We start from the raw sequence: 17259 nt of genomic DNA, 5'->3' as shown, positions 1-17259 counted from the left end.
ATATTTTGTAAATTTCCTACCACAAATATATTAAAACATAGTTTTTGATCAGTAATATGCATGGCTAAGAACTTTATTTGGACAACTTTAAAGACCTAAAATCTCAGTTTCGAAAAATTTACCCTTGTGACTGGTTTTGTGCTCCAGAGTCACATTTAAATTAAATTAAATTTAAATAAACTGAAGTAAAATTGTATTAAGATTGTTATAAATATTACATATAACTTTAATACTACTACTACTACTACAACTACTACTACTAATACTAATAATTATTATTATTATTAAGTTTTATTAAAAAAAATGTTATGGATCTTATTAAATTATGTATTATGGAAAATATTAATTATTTATGTTATTTAAAGTATTAATAAATACATTTAGTTTTTTCCCCCCAACTGATTCCTATTTGTGTGATTAATTTAATTTAAGTTCAATTAAATTAAACCTGTGCTTATTACGTTTATTTACATTTAAAATTAAATTAATTAAACCCTGATCCCTGTCTGTGTAAATAATACATTTCATTAAAAATATATTTTTAATGTAATTTAATTTAAATTAATTATAAAAATCTGAATCTAGCGATACATATTAAATACATTTATGATAGATTTAGGTTGCAGATTTACCCTTAACTAGGCAGGGCCCAAATCTTGATTTAGCATTTTGCATGAATTAAAGTATTTGTTTGATTTGTTTCTTAAAATAACTTTAAAGTTTGAATTGTTGACGAATGCAGTAAAAATTGCAATAATTGTTTACAACTATTGTAGAATATTATTTAAACAATATGATGTTTTAAAAGTTCCTTGCATGTTAATTAAATGCTAAAGCCTAACGAAATAGCTAAATAAATAACATAAAATAAAACAAAACAAAACTTGTGATTTGTGTCTGTGAAACTTTAAAGAGCAATAGGACATTCTGTTCAAGGAAAGTGCAGCACTCTCTCTTCCTGTACACACTGATAGCAGTCTTTTAGAAACCGTGGGAAAATTGCATGTTTTCTCCTTCGTTGTGCAGTTTATTCGGGACGTTTGATCAGCGTCTGGCTCGGTGCACTTTGTTTGATGGGTGGCTGACAACAAACACGCTAATGCAGCGCTCTATAGGGAAAACACACAGCCTGCTCATCAGCACACCACAATAAACATCAGCTAATTAGCTCAGGAAATCAGCCCTTTAATATTACACTCCGTTCCTTATTTACACCAATAATTATCCCTCCTGGACCAACACACGCACAGATTCACACGCCGCATCCTTCACCGGCAGTGACTGGATTACACAGCAGCACACAGCACAGATTCAGAAGGAGAGGACCAACACTATGAAATATAATATATTAGTTAATTAATAAATGAGTAAATCAGAATGATACATTACTGTTCAAGAGTTTGGGGTAAGATTTTTGAAAGAAGTCTCTTCTGCTCACCAGGCAGCATTTGTTTGATCAGAAATACAGTAAAAAAGGTCAAATATTATTACAATTTGAAAAAACTATTTTCAATATCAATATATTTTAAAATGTAATCTATTTATGTGATGCAACGCTGTATTTTCAGCATCATTCCTCCAGTCTTCAGTGTCACATGATCTTCAGAAATCATGAAAATATACTGATTTGAGCTCAAGAAACATTTCTGATTATTATCAATGATAAAAACAGTAGTGCTGCTTAATATTTTTGTGAAAACCATTGTATTTTTATTTTTCAGGAGTATCTATGTGAATTGAAAATTCAAAAGAAAAGTATTTAATTGAAATATAACATTATAAATGTCTTTAATGTCACTTTTGAACAATTAAATGCATGCTAAATTAATAGAATTGTTAATTTCATTCGAAAACAACAAAAATCATTGCCAAAAAATTAAGACATAGTAAATAAACAAATATATATGGCACAGAATAAATAATATATATATATATATATATATAAATTGATGATACATGGAGAAAATTTTATTTAAAATTTATATTCAATATATTATAAGTCATATATGTATTTATTTATTCATTAAATTGATAAAAATAAGTAATTGTTTCATTTATTTATTATGATTATTTACAGTGTTTATGGTGTTTCTGTATTTCCTACTGATATTTAAGATATGATAATGAGATGGTCGGTTGTCCTATTGGCTGATCCATCGTCCATTATTCTATTACAGTTCTGCAAAGCTGAAACATAAAAAAAAGAAATAAAAACATTCGGTTTTAGTATTTTTAGGTTCTAAATAGGACTTGCACGTGTGTATATTTGTGTGTGCTGTGAGTGCAAGCGCTTATACGAGCACATTGAGCATCTTCAGCTCCTCCTGATCCTGAGTTTGTTTCATTGGCCTCCTGACATCCAGCTGAACTGGATTTCCTCCTCCAGTGACACATATCAGTGGCGTATGATTCCTCATCTGCACTTCTGTATTCCCTTCACATGAGCAGAATGGCTTAGTCAATGTTAGCGAGCGGGCCGCTCATGTGCCACGACTGCTAATGCTAATCTAAACGCTGGGATGATGTATAGCGCTGTCAGAGGAAGTGGAGATGTACTCCTGCTGTGATATCAGACCAGGAGAAACTGGCTGCAAATTACATCTTTTTAAAAATTTAGTGTGAAAACTGTCTTCCTGTGGCTTCAGATCCTGCATCAAACCTGATCAGAAACATAACAATGCACAGTAATATCGTAAAATATTGTTACAATTTTAAATAACTATTTTCTATTTGAAGAAAATAAAATCTAGTTTAAAAAAATCTTTAAAAAAGTACAAAATCTAAATTCTGTCATCATTGATGTTGTTGCAAACTTTTAGTATAAATTTAAGTAAATTGTGATTTTTTAAAGATTTCTTGGATAAAAAGAAAAGCAAGATTTGCAGAGACCAATGACAATTTAAAGAGCCAGTAAGATGAAAATTCTAAGCTTCCTATCACTGTTTATAAGTCCTGTTCATTAGGTTTAAATCCATCCAAGGGAAAAAACATTGTCATTTTGTCAAAATATCATTTTAAAATTACCTCAATTCTCAGAGATCCCAAAATGGTTTGCGCGAAGCTGTTCAAAAGATACAGTTTCCTTAAACCCCACCTTTCGGTAGCATACTGTGTTCTGATTGGTCAACTGACATAGTCAGGTTTGACAGGTTTGAATTATGTCTTATTCCTCTCATCGCGAAGCAAACAGTAAAATAAAAAACTTGAACAGTCTCGCTGCTTTTTCTTCTGTGTGTGCGTATGCAAGCCACGCGTTTCAGTTTGAATCTGAATGTTCAGTGCGGGGGTGTGGTCACATTAGATATAGTGAAGGGAGATATGAAAAACAGACATCGCATTGTTTTCATATGGATTACTTTATCACAGAATATCTGTTTTCGGCAGCACTTGTTTAGTTTTAAAGAAGACATGTCAAGCTTTCTATAGATATCTCTCTCATGTCTCTTCGTTGAGAGTTACACTTCATTTTAATGACGTGTTTGTAAATGAAGATCAGCGCAGACAAAGGCTGCAGACAGCACACATACTGATAAGACGCTCGGGAGAAAACAAACACATAACTTCATAATCATACTTCGCGTTGTGATTCGGAGATGCTCGTTGTTCTAAATAAAGTTGGTAATGAACCCTCTTTTATGGCCAAATGCTTTGAAAATCCCGCCTTGTACTCACAGAGATTAGAAAAGCAGTCATCAGTGAAATGTTGTGAACACAACAAAAGGGATTTGTTGTACTGCTCTGGTATTGTGGTAAAAATGAATTTTAGCCATTGGTTCTTCTGATCTTCATTCTTTGGCAGTGAAAATAAAACAAACTTGCCTTTACAATTAAAAACACACTGTCTCCTCGACATGATGCTCTCACACCAACCAGAGCGTCTGGTCAGAGTTTTGTTTCTCTCAAGACGGTAGGCGGAGATTATTATGCAAAGTGTTCCTAGTGATGTACATAGAGATGGGCAAAAGATTTGAAATCTATAACGACTCGTTTCAGCGATTCAGAGACGACTCCTTACTTTATCACCTTTATTTATATAGTGCTTTAAACAAAATACATTGCGCCAAAGCACTGAACAACATTCATTTGGAAAACAGTGTCTCAATAATGCAAAATGATAGTTAAAGGCAGTTCATCATTGAATTTAGTTATGTCATCTCTGTTCAGTTGAAATAGTGTCTGTTTTAATTTGCAATCAAGTCAATGATATCGCTGTAGATGAAGTGACCCCAACTAAGCAAGCCAGAGGCGACAGCGGCAAGGAACCGAAACTCCATCGGTGACAGAATGGAGAAAAAAACCTTGGGAGAAACCAGGCTCAGTTGGGGGGCCAGTTCTCCTCTGACCAGACGAAACCAGTAGTTCAATTCCAGGCTGCAGCAAAGTCAGATTGTGCAGAAGAATCATCTGTTTCCTGTGGTCTTGTCCTGGTGCTCCTCTGAGACAAGGTCTTTACAGGGGATCTGTATCTGGGGCTCTAGTTGTCCTGGTCTCCGCTGTCTTTCAGGGCAGTAGAGGTCCTTTCTAGGTGCTGATCCACCATCTGGTCTGGATACGTACTGGATCCGGGCGACTGCAGTGACCCTCTGATCTGGATACGGACTGGATCTGGTGGCCACGGTGACCTCGGAACAAGAGAGAAACAGACAAATATTAGCATAGATGCCATTCTTCTAATGATGTAGAAAGTACGGTGTTATGTGAAGTGTTCCGGTTCCAGTTTACCTAATTAATGCAGCCTAAAAATCCTTTAACGGATTTGGATATTAAAAGCATATTAGTATGTTATGTGTATGCCAGGTTAAAGAGATGGGTCTTTAATCTAGATTTAAACTGCAAGAGTGTGTCTGCCTCCCGAACAATGTTAGGTAGGTTATTCCAGAGTTTAGGCGCCAAATAGGAAATGTATGCTCAGCCTCAGAAAAGAAGGCAATAACTTTATCAATCGTGTACTTCTTGGTTTAATTACTTTGCACATCGTTTCCAAATAGGAAATGTATGCTCAGCCTCAGAAAAGAAGCCAATAACTTTATCAATCGTGTACTTCTTGGTTTAATTACTTTGCACATCGTTTACACTGATGGACAGCTACATCATACACTGTAATACAGGTCATTTTTGATTTCCCAGGCTTTACAGTCGTGTCATGGGTCGTGTGAGATGTTAGTCCTGTTGGCCGTGCCATAGTACATTACAAGACAGGAAGTGCTGATGGCAAAGCTCTCTCGATTCATTATTCTCCTGGAAATACCTTGAACTGGGTTACATGAGGCCAGGGAAGCACGTGGTACATTGCCTGTGTGATGATAATCATCAGATCCTCAAGTGTGTTTGAAGGCCACTTCATGCTTCTTTCTGTTGGAGATGTCGTGGGCTTATGCAGATTTCCTGAGCTGATGATTATTTCACCCTACATGTATGCACACAAACAACACCTGCATTTCTTTCCTGAGGCTGAGCATACATTCACAACATTAAGTGGATTGTGAAGATCAGGGTTCAATTTAAAAAAAAAGAAACATCTGGAGTCGAGATGTTTAATGTTTATGGTGTACTGTTTGAGCATGAACTCAATCTTTTCCAGACCGTCCTGAACCAGAAGTTTACTCTTTTGTGCTCCTTTTCCTGGACAAACTTTGTAATTCAATTTTCTTATTTTTATTTTATTTATTAATTTCACATTTCATTTCTGGTTTAATAGTTACAATAATATGCATATATAATATTATTCTCATTATAAAATGAAATATAAATCTAAAGTTATATTATTTTATTATACAGAATATTTAAAAAAAAAAAATCTCCAAAAGTTCTCATTTGCAATAATGCACCTTTTTTTATATATATATAATAATTATTATTAATTTAAAAGCAGTACAATAAGTATTGTCATGGTGCATAAATTATGCTAAATAACAATGATTTTTGTTTCTTTTTATTATTTACATTTTTGTCTTGTTATAGTAGTGATTTATTTTATACATTTTTTTTGCATTGCAAATAGGAAATTTGATGTGAATATGCTTTTATTGAGCTGCAACATATACTTTTAATTTATTTTAATTTTATTGATAACTATACTTATGATTGTGAAGTGAAACTGGATCTGTTCTTGCCAGATGAGATTCCTTCATTTATTGCACATCAAACATGATCCCAGTGTAAATCTGGCTGTTTGACTTCATCTTCTTCTGCTTCTAGAGTCTGAAGGTTGTTTTGAGGGAGCTGTTAGTCCTCCACCACAGCTGGTCTCCATGTCCATCAACACCGCCTGCTACAGCCTCTTTACAGGCCTGCTGTGAACCTGTGTTTCTGCCAGCGGTGCGTCAGACTGAGTCAAGTGTCTGAAGTCAGTTTGTGCCAAGATTGAGCTTTGAGATGTCCATCACTCGCAGACTGAGACTGAACGCATCTTGTGTGTGTAATGTGTGCTGCGTCGACCAGGTTGCATCCATTAAAGCAACTGAATTACCAACGTTTTGAACAAGAAAACAGCTAAATGTGGCGCCCTGTTGATTGAAGGGTGATTATCCAGCAGGGTAATGGTTTGCCTGAGCCATACTGTCCTTCTGTAGTGTGCATTTGTGCTGTGTTTTCTCCATCTCCTCTCAGTTGCTGATTTCATTTCTGTAGCCTAATAAGTGCATTATTTATTTTATTTTTTTGCCCCATAATGTATCATTTTACATAACATGATTGTATTTAATGCCGTCTTTTCATCCTGAAAGTGCCTTTATTTTATTTCCATATATACTTGACGGGAGCTAGTGTATTATGTTCACCTTTCAAGATGAATCTCTTAAAGGGACGGTTCACCCAAAAATGAAATCCTGTCATAATTTACTCACCCTCATGTCGTTCCAAGCCTGTATGAGTTTGTTTCTTCTACTGAACACAAAAGATGTTTTAAAGAATGTTGGAAACCAAACAGTTGACGGTAGCCATTGACTTCCATAGTGTGGGGAAAAATACTATAGAAGTCAATGGCTACCGTCAGCTGTTTGGTTGCGAACATTCTTTAAAACATCTTCTTTTGCGTTCAGCAGTTAAAAGAAATGTGTATGGGTTTCGAACCGCACAATAGTGAGTGAGCAAATGATGACAGGATTTCATTTTTGGGTGAACTGTCCCTTTAAATTAGTCACATGGTCTTCACTTAAAGAGCTGGTAACGATTAGTCTTAATAATTAGCACATCACTGGGACAACACTGGACTCCACACTCATTTCACATGAAGGAAAGACATTTTTTTGGTTGTTTTTTACATACATTGGACATTTTTGAAAGAAATATTTATTAACATGTTAGAAGCTGAATTAGAATTCAAATGTGTGAAAGTCATTTGTACGACAATAAATCTTAAATTAAAACATCTTAAAAAATAAAAATAATAATATTTCATAGCTACTGACAAGTGAAATGTCAATAAAACAACAGAAAATTTTAAGGTCAATTTTAAGCTTTAGAAAATTACATTCTTGTCATCTTAATACATGATTGACTTTTAGAAGAAGCAGGAAGTGAAGAAGTGAAGCTGCTCATCAGTTGTGGCTGCTCCAGTATCTTCGGAGCCAGTCCAGACCCGCTTCTGTTGAACCTGGACAATCACATTTACAGATATGAACCATCAAGAATGAAATTTCACTCTATACTCATTGCAATCTAAGAGTTGTTGAACTGTCACAGTGGCTGCATTCTGGAAATGAAGCATATCAATGAGTAAGTGATATCTTTAAGATGTTTCTGTGCGACATTATTTCTGTTTTCATCCACGGACTTGTCAACATACAGTATATCCTGACGGATGAGTTTCATGCTGTAAAAGTGATGGTGAACATTCAAATGCTAAAAACGTCATGAAGCCTGGTGTCCAGTGACTGGGACTCACGCTGAGGTTTGTATTCGCAGCCGATGTAGTCCTGATAGTCCAGCTCCTCCAGCAGCTTGAAGAGATACGTGTAACTGAGCTCTCCGTCGCTGTCCGGCTCGTGGCGGTCAGGAACTTGAGCGATCTGGATGTGACCTGAGACAGCAATGAAGATGAGTCAATGGACAGGTTTTCTTCTGCAGTGCATGGATGTTTCTGACCCAGTGCAGAGCAGGGATATTATTGTGAGCTAAAACATTAACATATATGACTTGAAATAAAACAAACATTAAGTGAAAAAAAAAAAAAAAAAAATATATATATATATATATATATATATATATATATATATATATATATATATATATATGTATTTATATATATATATGCATCAAGTCTCCTTCAAGACTTCCATATTTACCTGTCATTGGTAAGTATTTGCGTATATTCTGCGTAAGGTTTCCATCCATGATCTGCCAGTGGTAGATGTCCTGTAAAAGCAGAGAGAAAGATTAGTGACGTTGATCATCTCTGCTGTGGGTTTTCTGTTCATTACAGAGACAGAGAGCCGTTCACAAACGCACTGAAACACAGCAGCTGTCTAATGCACAAACTCCCTCACATCATTTATTCAGCACGGGAATCAAAGAGCGCTGAGAGTGATTTTATTATCCTGGAACGGACAGCATGTGCAGTGCTCGTTTCTCACGGCTGCTGCAAACACAACAGCAATTAAAGTCAAATGCAGAACACAACAGGCTGAAAGAGCAGATAACTCGATTCTCACAGAAAACCTTCGACTATGTGGTCGCTGAGCTGTTTTTGGTGGACTGTAATGTGGTTTCTAGCCTTCTGGTGCTGCTCGTGCGGCAGGCAAAAATAACTTTTCTTTCAGGCAAAATTAATGTACTAAATTTCATTGTGCTAAATTATATTTATGGAATATTTATGATCCATTTTATTACCTGCTATGCACTTCTTACATGGCCTAAACTAAAACAGTCATACATTTTGAATTCTTTGGGGCACAGACTAAAGTTTGGTCTCTTTTTAATGAAGACATTTGACATTCGTTGATTCACTTCGAATGATTTTGTAGTTTGAAAACATATTGAAATATTTCATGTCTCTCAGTTAGTTAAAGGTTAAAGTGTCATTAATAATAATGCACTAGCGATGACTAAATCTCGCTCACCATCTGCATCCTGATGCTGGGATGAGCGACTCTCTGGAGGATCACTGCAGCTGCAGAAAGTGATGGAGACATAAACATCAGGAATCAAAATACATAATCATGCTTAGGAAAAAAAAAACTTTTTACCTTGGTGTGGGGAGTCGAGGAAATATCGTGGATCTGTGATCCTGGTGTTGATTGGCTCAATCAATCCCAGAATGCCTTCCTGAACAGGAAAGAGAGAGTCACAGCTGATGCATAAACATAGACTAACATTTTCAAATGTAATTTATTTCTGTGATGCACAGCTGAAATTTTAGCATCATCCCTCCCAGTGTCACATGATCTTCAGTAATCATAATAATATGATGATTTACTGCTCAAGAAACATTTCTGATTATTATCAATGTTGAAAACAGTTGTGCTGCTGAATACAGTATCTTTCTGGAAACTGTGATGCTTTTATTTCTGAAGACTCACAGATGAATAGAAATTTAAAAACCATTTATTTGAAATCCAAATATATTGTTACATTTTCTTTATCACTGTGCCTTTTTATAACCACATCTATATTGGACTATACCTATGCATAGGTGGTTTAGTTTTTTTAATATATTACAGTATTACTGAACGAAAAATCATAACCCCCCCAAAAATAAGAGTAAGAATAATTAAAAGGAAAAATACTGTGTCTATAGAAAGGAATGGAATGTAAACAGAAATAAAAAAAAATTTGAAGAATGTTTCATGAATGCACATAAATGAATTCAATGATTACTGAATTATTAGTGATTACTGATCAAATCAGCAGTCTTTGGGAGACTATTTATTACCGTTTCTTGCTATTACACGATTCTGTGACTGCCGGCGATATTGAAATATTTAGAGTGAATCAGCCTGTTGTAGCAGAACACTTAAAGCAGGATGGAGGGTCTACAGTGCAGTATCAGTAGATGTTATAATGCAGTAACGGGGCGGAGGTCACCTTTGAGAGGACACCTGCAGCATGTTTGAGGTTCTGCACAAAGGTGTCCTCCATCTCCATGGCAACAGCGCAGCGGTCCGCCCCCGCCGGCACCCTCCCCGCCATCAAGTGGATCCTGGAGAGAGACATTAGCATGAGTTACTCTCAGCAGAGCGAAAACATCTGGAGATGACATCTGATGCAGAAAACCAGCTTCCTGTGGAGGACGTGTGTTAGATCGGACATCAGGGGAGACATTTCAGCACATTTCTGACTGTTTTAGGGAGTAACAGCATTGACTATCATGACTAGACGCTTAAGTTTTGTCTGTGCGATGTTTCCGGAACATCAGAAGGCCAGTTTTATGCTTTACATAAAAAGAATATGAATATGAGTCAGGTTCATCAAACACTGCATCCCTGTTATACTTGCTTTATGCATTTGTGTCCTAACCAGGTGAAAAAAAACAAAGCAACAAGCAATAAAAGTGATCTTGCCCATCTCCACCACAGAAAAAAATAAATAATTTCTTGCATTCAAAAAGGGGCCTTTTTTGCAATTCCAAGTTTACATCTACAAATTAGTATTTTTTTCTCTGAATTGTGCATTTACATCTCACAATTCTGTGTTGGTTTTATTTTTTTGAGAAAAAATAGGTAATTGTGACTTTTTATCTTACACTTTAGACACCTCTCAGAATTGTAAGTTTATAACAATTTTGAGTTTATATCACAATTTTGAATAAAGTATGAATTGTGAGGTAAAAAGTCAATAACCTTTAAAACAAAAGTGAAATGTAAACTTCTAGACTAGTTTTCTTACTAGAATTCTGACTTTTTCTCACAATTCCAAGTTTACATTTAATATTAAATTACATCACAATTTGATTTTACATTAAATATACCTTATTTCTGGTCTGTAAGGTAATTGCAGCTTTTTATTTCATGAATCTGAGTTTATGAAAAAAGTCAGAATTATGAGATATAAACTCAAGTCAGATTTTTTTCATCTTGCAATTCTACTATTGTAAGCAACTTCTGGTCTCAAAAGTTTAAATTGTGAGATTAAAATATATATATATATATATATATATATATATATATATATATATATATATATATATATTTTAGGGATTCCATCTTTGCATTTAAATCCAACAGTAAAGTTTGTGAATGGTTTGGTTTCTGTTGCTGCATCCGGCTGGATATCTCTTCTGAAACTGAACTGCAGTATAGACTGCTGCATCACCTTGAAAACCCAACAGGATTTTTCCATTGGCTTTGGATTGTTGCAGAAAATAAGCTCTGCGACCAACAAAAATACAATCAGGGAAAAGCTCAAGTTACAAACTACACTGCAGTCCCATGAGTTCAGTTCCAGCATCACTGAACTTCTGACAGCTCTTTCTGTCTTTATGAAAAACATTTTCCTTGAAGGTTGCCAGTTAGAGTAGTTTACAAGAGCATGATTACGAACACAACAAGGCTGTAAAGCCACTAGTGAGTACATGAGTTTACCTGTTTGACTTGATGAAGTTTAATATCTCTGAAAGCCTCTGTAGTCCCATTTAGACACTTTTTTAGAGACAATTAAAAACTTGAAAAAAAGGGCAAAGATACTAATGATAGCTTTTATGTTGTAGAATAAAACTGGGAAACATCTTGAGCTTGTGAACACCACAGACCTAGTTTCAGACATTCAACCAAAAACCTGTTGAAAAAAAACAATGTCTTGAGGAAGATTTATTTAGAATGACTAAAATGCAACTTATTTCATTTACCGTACAGAAATATGTCATCTCTGCAACAATTAACTAGACTAAAATCCTTAAAAACAACACAGTTAGGATGACCATACAGTACATCCTCTTTTTTCCTAGACGTGTCCATCCCGGGACTTCTAAACTGCCTAAAATGTCCCGGTTTTAACTTTGTTTTAACTTTGTTGACAGAAAGAAGTTTGACCAATAGTATGCAGGCACTGCACATAATCAACCAATCGGTGGCATACGAGAAGACGGGATCTAGAGAACAGTGCAGCAATGCAAATACAAGTACATATAAAATCTAAAGAGTGTAAAGGGTTGTTCAACAGGAAAACAAAGCCAAAACCCGGACATATTACACAATTTAGAAATCCCAGCAAGGACATGTCCTGAAAAGAGGGCGATGATCACCCTAAACACAGTAGTACCTCCTGCAGTCCAGTGCTTTAGCGTACTGCACCGCCAGATCCAAACCCTGTCTGAACTCCTGCTCTCGTCCAGGAACAGCACCCAGTCCCAGATCTCCTGCGCTTAAATCTCCTGCAGGACAAAATCACACATTCCTAAATATATCATGACATGTCAGGCCAGGACATTATCAGTGCAGTGAACCTTTTACAAATGAACATAAACGAAGCAATCATTTTACAATACATTAGTAACAGAGGTTTTCTAAATTTATTTTATAACAGTATTTATATCAATTTCTATCTATTGGAAACAATTCAATTATTTGATTCTCAAACGGCTGGAGGATGCAGATGTACGTGAGATTAAAACCCTGAAGGCAGAGAGCCCAACCAAAGACTGAAATGATCCACAAAACGGTTTGAATGAGGTCTGCATATGAAGTGCTTCACGCTGAACTAAGAGCAGAACACTGTGGAGAAGAAAAAGAGGCATTTCTGCCTTGCAAACACTGAAATGGGTTAAATGGTGATTTAGTGTGGTACAACAAGTCTTACATCAGAGCATTGCATCACATGGGTTCATGCTTCCCCCGTGAGTTGAGAAAGGTCTGATCTATTCCATTAAGCAGCTCTATCTGCATATGAAGCACCATTATATCTGTGACCAATGAACTCACAGTTATTTTATTCCTGTCTATGACAAACACCCTTCAGAGACCTTTAACTGCCAGCCGACAGGTTACAGAACATGACTCATCATTCCACTGCATCTGCAGTTTTCCTATCTATCTATCTATCTATCTATCTATCTATCTATCTATCTATCTATCTATGTATGTTTCCACCTGTCTATCGCTCACTTGCAGTCTTACCCGGGGGTGTGTTTATGAGCGCAAACTTGAGTCCCGTTTCATCCTTCACGGTTTTTAACTCTTTCAGGTCAGAGTTGTAGATCCACGCCGCCTCGACCGCGCGGAACCCCGCACGCGCCGCGTCGCGCATCCGCTGCGTGATCTCCGGTAACTCCGTGAAGAGCCATGAAATATTGGCACAAAACTTTAACGGCGCCATTGAATCGTCAGCAGGACACACATGCGCAACTGAATGACAGACAGACGGTAAAACTAATAATTAACTGAATGATCAAAGTCCAGCGCTTATTGATCAGACGCTATCTAAACACGTGCTCAGTGTTTACATCCTCAGCGCTCAGCTGACTGAACACGTGACTCTTTGCGCCTGCGCAGTGCGCACTGATGCTTGCCTGCATAACGCGCTATTAACATATATTAGTAATTATAATTTAGTAACAGTAACAGTAGTGTATATTTTAAGTGATTACTTGTAACATTCTTAATTATTGCTGCCATTATAATATATTGTCTGACTCTATACTGACTCTTCTGTAATTATTTTCCGCTTAGAGGAGGAGGTGAGCAGGGTTCACACTTTCACGTTTTAGTGAATATTTCTCAAGGGATTTCTGTATTGACACAAACTAAACAAACTAAACAATACTAAACAAACATACATTTCACTGTTATTGCCCAGAAAGAAAAATAAATAAATAAATAAATAATTCTAACTGTATTGATAGTGGTGCTAGCTCTTACTCTAAATGGGGAATGTTGTCACAATTGGATTATGCTATTAAACAGCCTAAAGGCATTTTACCAAAAAGTAAATACAGATGATTTGGCCAAAATAGATTTTTTTTTTTTTTTTTGTTTGTTCAAATTGGGGGGGGGGGGTGCTTCTTTTCCTGGCAATACAGTTCAACCTTAGGCTATTTCAGTGTTGCTGTTATTTCCTCAAACTAAATTTTAGTTCAAAGAACAAAGTTCAAAATTATTTTAAGTTTTGAGCTAGATGTTTGAAACCAACATATAAATTACTGATTATTACTGAGATTTAGACCTTATTTTAACTTCCAACAATTTCCCCCCAAAAATGTCATATGTTGGATATTCTTAATATGAATTTGCCCAGGTTTTAGGTTTTGCTTACTACATTTTGACATTTAGAAAAGTCTTTGTTTATTTTTTTCTATCTGTAACTTGTACAGTAGCTTCAGCAATATTTGCTTTAATGTTTTTAAAAGTCATTACCTTTGAATTTCAAGGCTGACAGAGATAAAACGTGTTCACAGAATCATTTGAATGAGAGATACAGGAGGAACGGTGGTGCTGGGACCAATGTTCCCGTATGTTTGAAGATGATAACAATGAGCAATGAAGGAAGAGCTGTGCAAATGCGGGCACTCTTTTCAGGGCAAATGCTTTTTGCTTGGCTGGCGTATATGTCTTATGCATGATGTATTGACAGAATTTAAAAATGCAAACCCAGCCATCCAGTTTTAAATCACTGTATCTCATAAAAATACATGCATACTGTAGATACTGTATAACCACCTCCACCCACATCATGTGTGACACGATCGGATGTCTTTTAACCCTCTGTGGTGCAGTGTTCCCATATGTTAACATATCATGTTCCTTCACTTTTTTTGATGCTTTTAAAAATACTTATTGCATTGTTGGAATTAAACTTAATGATACCAATAATATGCAGATTTTAAGGCCACACAACATTTTTTGAACATGGTCACATTTTCAGGAAAGACACATGCAGAAACACTCTTCAAACTGAGCTGTTTACTTTATCTAACATATTTTTACACTAAACTGAGAAAATATTAATGCAATTTGGCATATATATATATATATATATATATATATATATATATATATATATATATATATATACATACATACATTGGGACAGAAGGTGATGTAATCCTGTGTGAGTGTCTTGCGTATCATTCCATGTTAATGGTAAATATTTAATACAATGCCTGCGTGGAGGTCAGGTAAGGTTAATGTACCACCTGGGCTCAGCTCATGGGATATAAAAACCACAGGACAATTTGAGAAGAACAACACATTATGCATAAGCAGCAATGACTCAGAATAAAAGTCAACAGTAACGTCCATTAGAAGTGAGTTAAGCACTTCCTATCAGCCTTTTTCTAAAGGGAGTTCATTAGAATCCACTCTAAGAGCATTACACATCATTATGGCTACACATTGTTTAGAATATGCGTGATTATGATTGCGAGTCGTTTGCTGTCTAGCATACTAACATACAGATCTTACTATTTCTGCAGTGTGTACTGTAGTAGAAGCAAATGGCTTATTAACCTAAACAATACCATACCAAACAATACAAACCATACAAAACTTATGATATGAAAGAAAGAACTACAGTAAAAATAATAATAAGAAGAAAATAACAAACATATAAATGTAAATGACTACAAACTGATAACAACATGTCAAAAACCAAAATATATATATATTACAAGAAAAAAACGTATATGGTACAGATAAATTAATTTACATTTTTAAAAAACTTAATTGGAATAGTTCCATACATTAACATATATTTAGCCCATAAAAATATATGTTTATATATGTGTAATACATTTTTTGGACATAAACCCATCAATACATGTTGATATCATATAAGTAAATATAGATCACATATAACAATAAAAAAATGTAATATGCCATATATTGTGGCTACATATATTAATACACAAAAATCATCATATAGATATTATTAAACATTAATCAACTTATATTTTCACCTACTTATGTGAAATATATATATATATATATATATATATATATATATATATATATATATATATATATATATATGGCCTTAGGTAACATATATGGCAATATAACTCTTTACATTTCTGTATGGGACATACCATCTATAAGAACAGTGTGTATACTGTGCAGTGTTCAGTAAATAGTAAAGCTATATGTAGCAGTAAGCAGATGGTGGATGGTCTGATGCACATAACCCCTAGAGAAGAAAGCCAGCACTGCTTTGAGGAAGCAGGGGTCACTGGAGCAGGAAATTGAAAGTGGGACCGTTTAGACCTCTCAGGTCTGAGCCCTAACAAGCCTGCTTTAGCTATGACAGCCAGACGCCGCTGCACTTATCAGTCCACATCTACAGGAAGCACTTTTCATCAGCCAATACTTCAACTCGGACAGATGTTTACTGCACCTCTGCAGGAGAACGAGGAGGATGAATGCAAAGCAAAAGTCTTTATCTCTCTATACTCTGTTCTTTGATTACATGTCTTTCATTAATGGGTATTAATAATAAAAAAAAAATAATAATAATAAAATAAAAAAAAGAGTATGTTTAAAGGGATAGTTTGGCCAAAAAAAAAAAAAAATATATATATATATATATATATATATATATATATATATATATATATATATATATATATTTATTTTTTTTTTAGATTTTTTTTAGTTTTTTTTTTTTATAAATTTACTGACCCTCATGTTGTTCCAAACCTGTATGAGTTACTGTGTAAGTCAATGGCTACTATCAGCTGTTGTTTGGTTGTGGTTGCTAGGGCTTTGCCAATTAGTTGCTAAGGTGTTTCTTAATGGTTGCTAAGTTATTGCATTAGTAGTTATTACAGTGTTCTAGCTGGTTGCTAAGGTATTCTTGAACTCTTAAATCATTTCAAATCCTTTTTATTTTAGGATTTACTTTCGTATTGATTATGTGTGTGTGTTTTTTATGTTGATTTATTATTGGCTGTAGTCGTTTTCCTGTACAGTGCTTTGAGAAAGCCACTATATAATAAGGTTATTGCATCATCATCATCATCATTATTATAATTATTGACCTAAAAAAAATTTGATGTAGAATTTACTTTGAAACTATTTTCACTCAGAAACTGCTAAACTTCACATAAGTCAAAAGAAATCGCAAGTAACACATTGAATTAAATGTGAAATTTGGAAGCAAAATGACTGAAGCGGTAAATTAATAATAGTAAGTAATTTCTAAATGATTTTGTTTTTTACACTATACACGATATATGCAATTTTTTTTAAAGTGTGAGTTGCAAATTTATTTATTTTTTTTAAACACCAGATTCACGTTAGTGCATGAAACCACTTTGCATATTTTACAAGCTGGTCATTTAAAATATAAGAAATAATTAAGACATAACGAGATTATCATGTAAATCCATGGCCA

The 17259-nt window shown here is 34.9% G+C and overlaps 1 protein-coding gene across 1 annotated transcript; it reads right to left on the bottom strand.

The window, feature by feature from the left end:
* Positions 1–7272: 7272 nt before the first annotated feature.
* Positions 7273–13398, bottom strand: hyi (hydroxypyruvate isomerase). Its single transcript, XM_052557991.1, has 8 exons — positions 13050–13398; positions 12196–12307; positions 10024–10138; positions 9186–9264; positions 9060–9109; positions 8286–8355; positions 7886–8020; positions 7273–7594 (listed from the first exon to the last, which is right to left on the bottom strand). The coding sequence occupies exons 1-8, from the start codon at positions 13246–13248 to the stop codon at positions 7539–7541; spliced, it is 816 nt and encodes a 271-aa protein (XP_052413951.1). The 5' UTR covers positions 13249–13398; the 3' UTR covers positions 7273–7538.
* Between the last annotated feature and the right edge of the window lie 3861 nt (positions 13399–17259).

The sequence above is a fragment of the Carassius gibelio genome, chromosome B6, assembly GCF_023724105.1.
Source record: "Carassius gibelio isolate Cgi1373 ecotype wild population from Czech Republic chromosome B6, carGib1.2-hapl.c, whole genome shotgun sequence".
Taxonomy (NCBI): domain Eukaryota; kingdom Metazoa; phylum Chordata; class Actinopteri; order Cypriniformes; family Cyprinidae; genus Carassius; species Carassius gibelio.
This window is presented reverse-complemented; position numbering and strand designations above follow the sequence as displayed.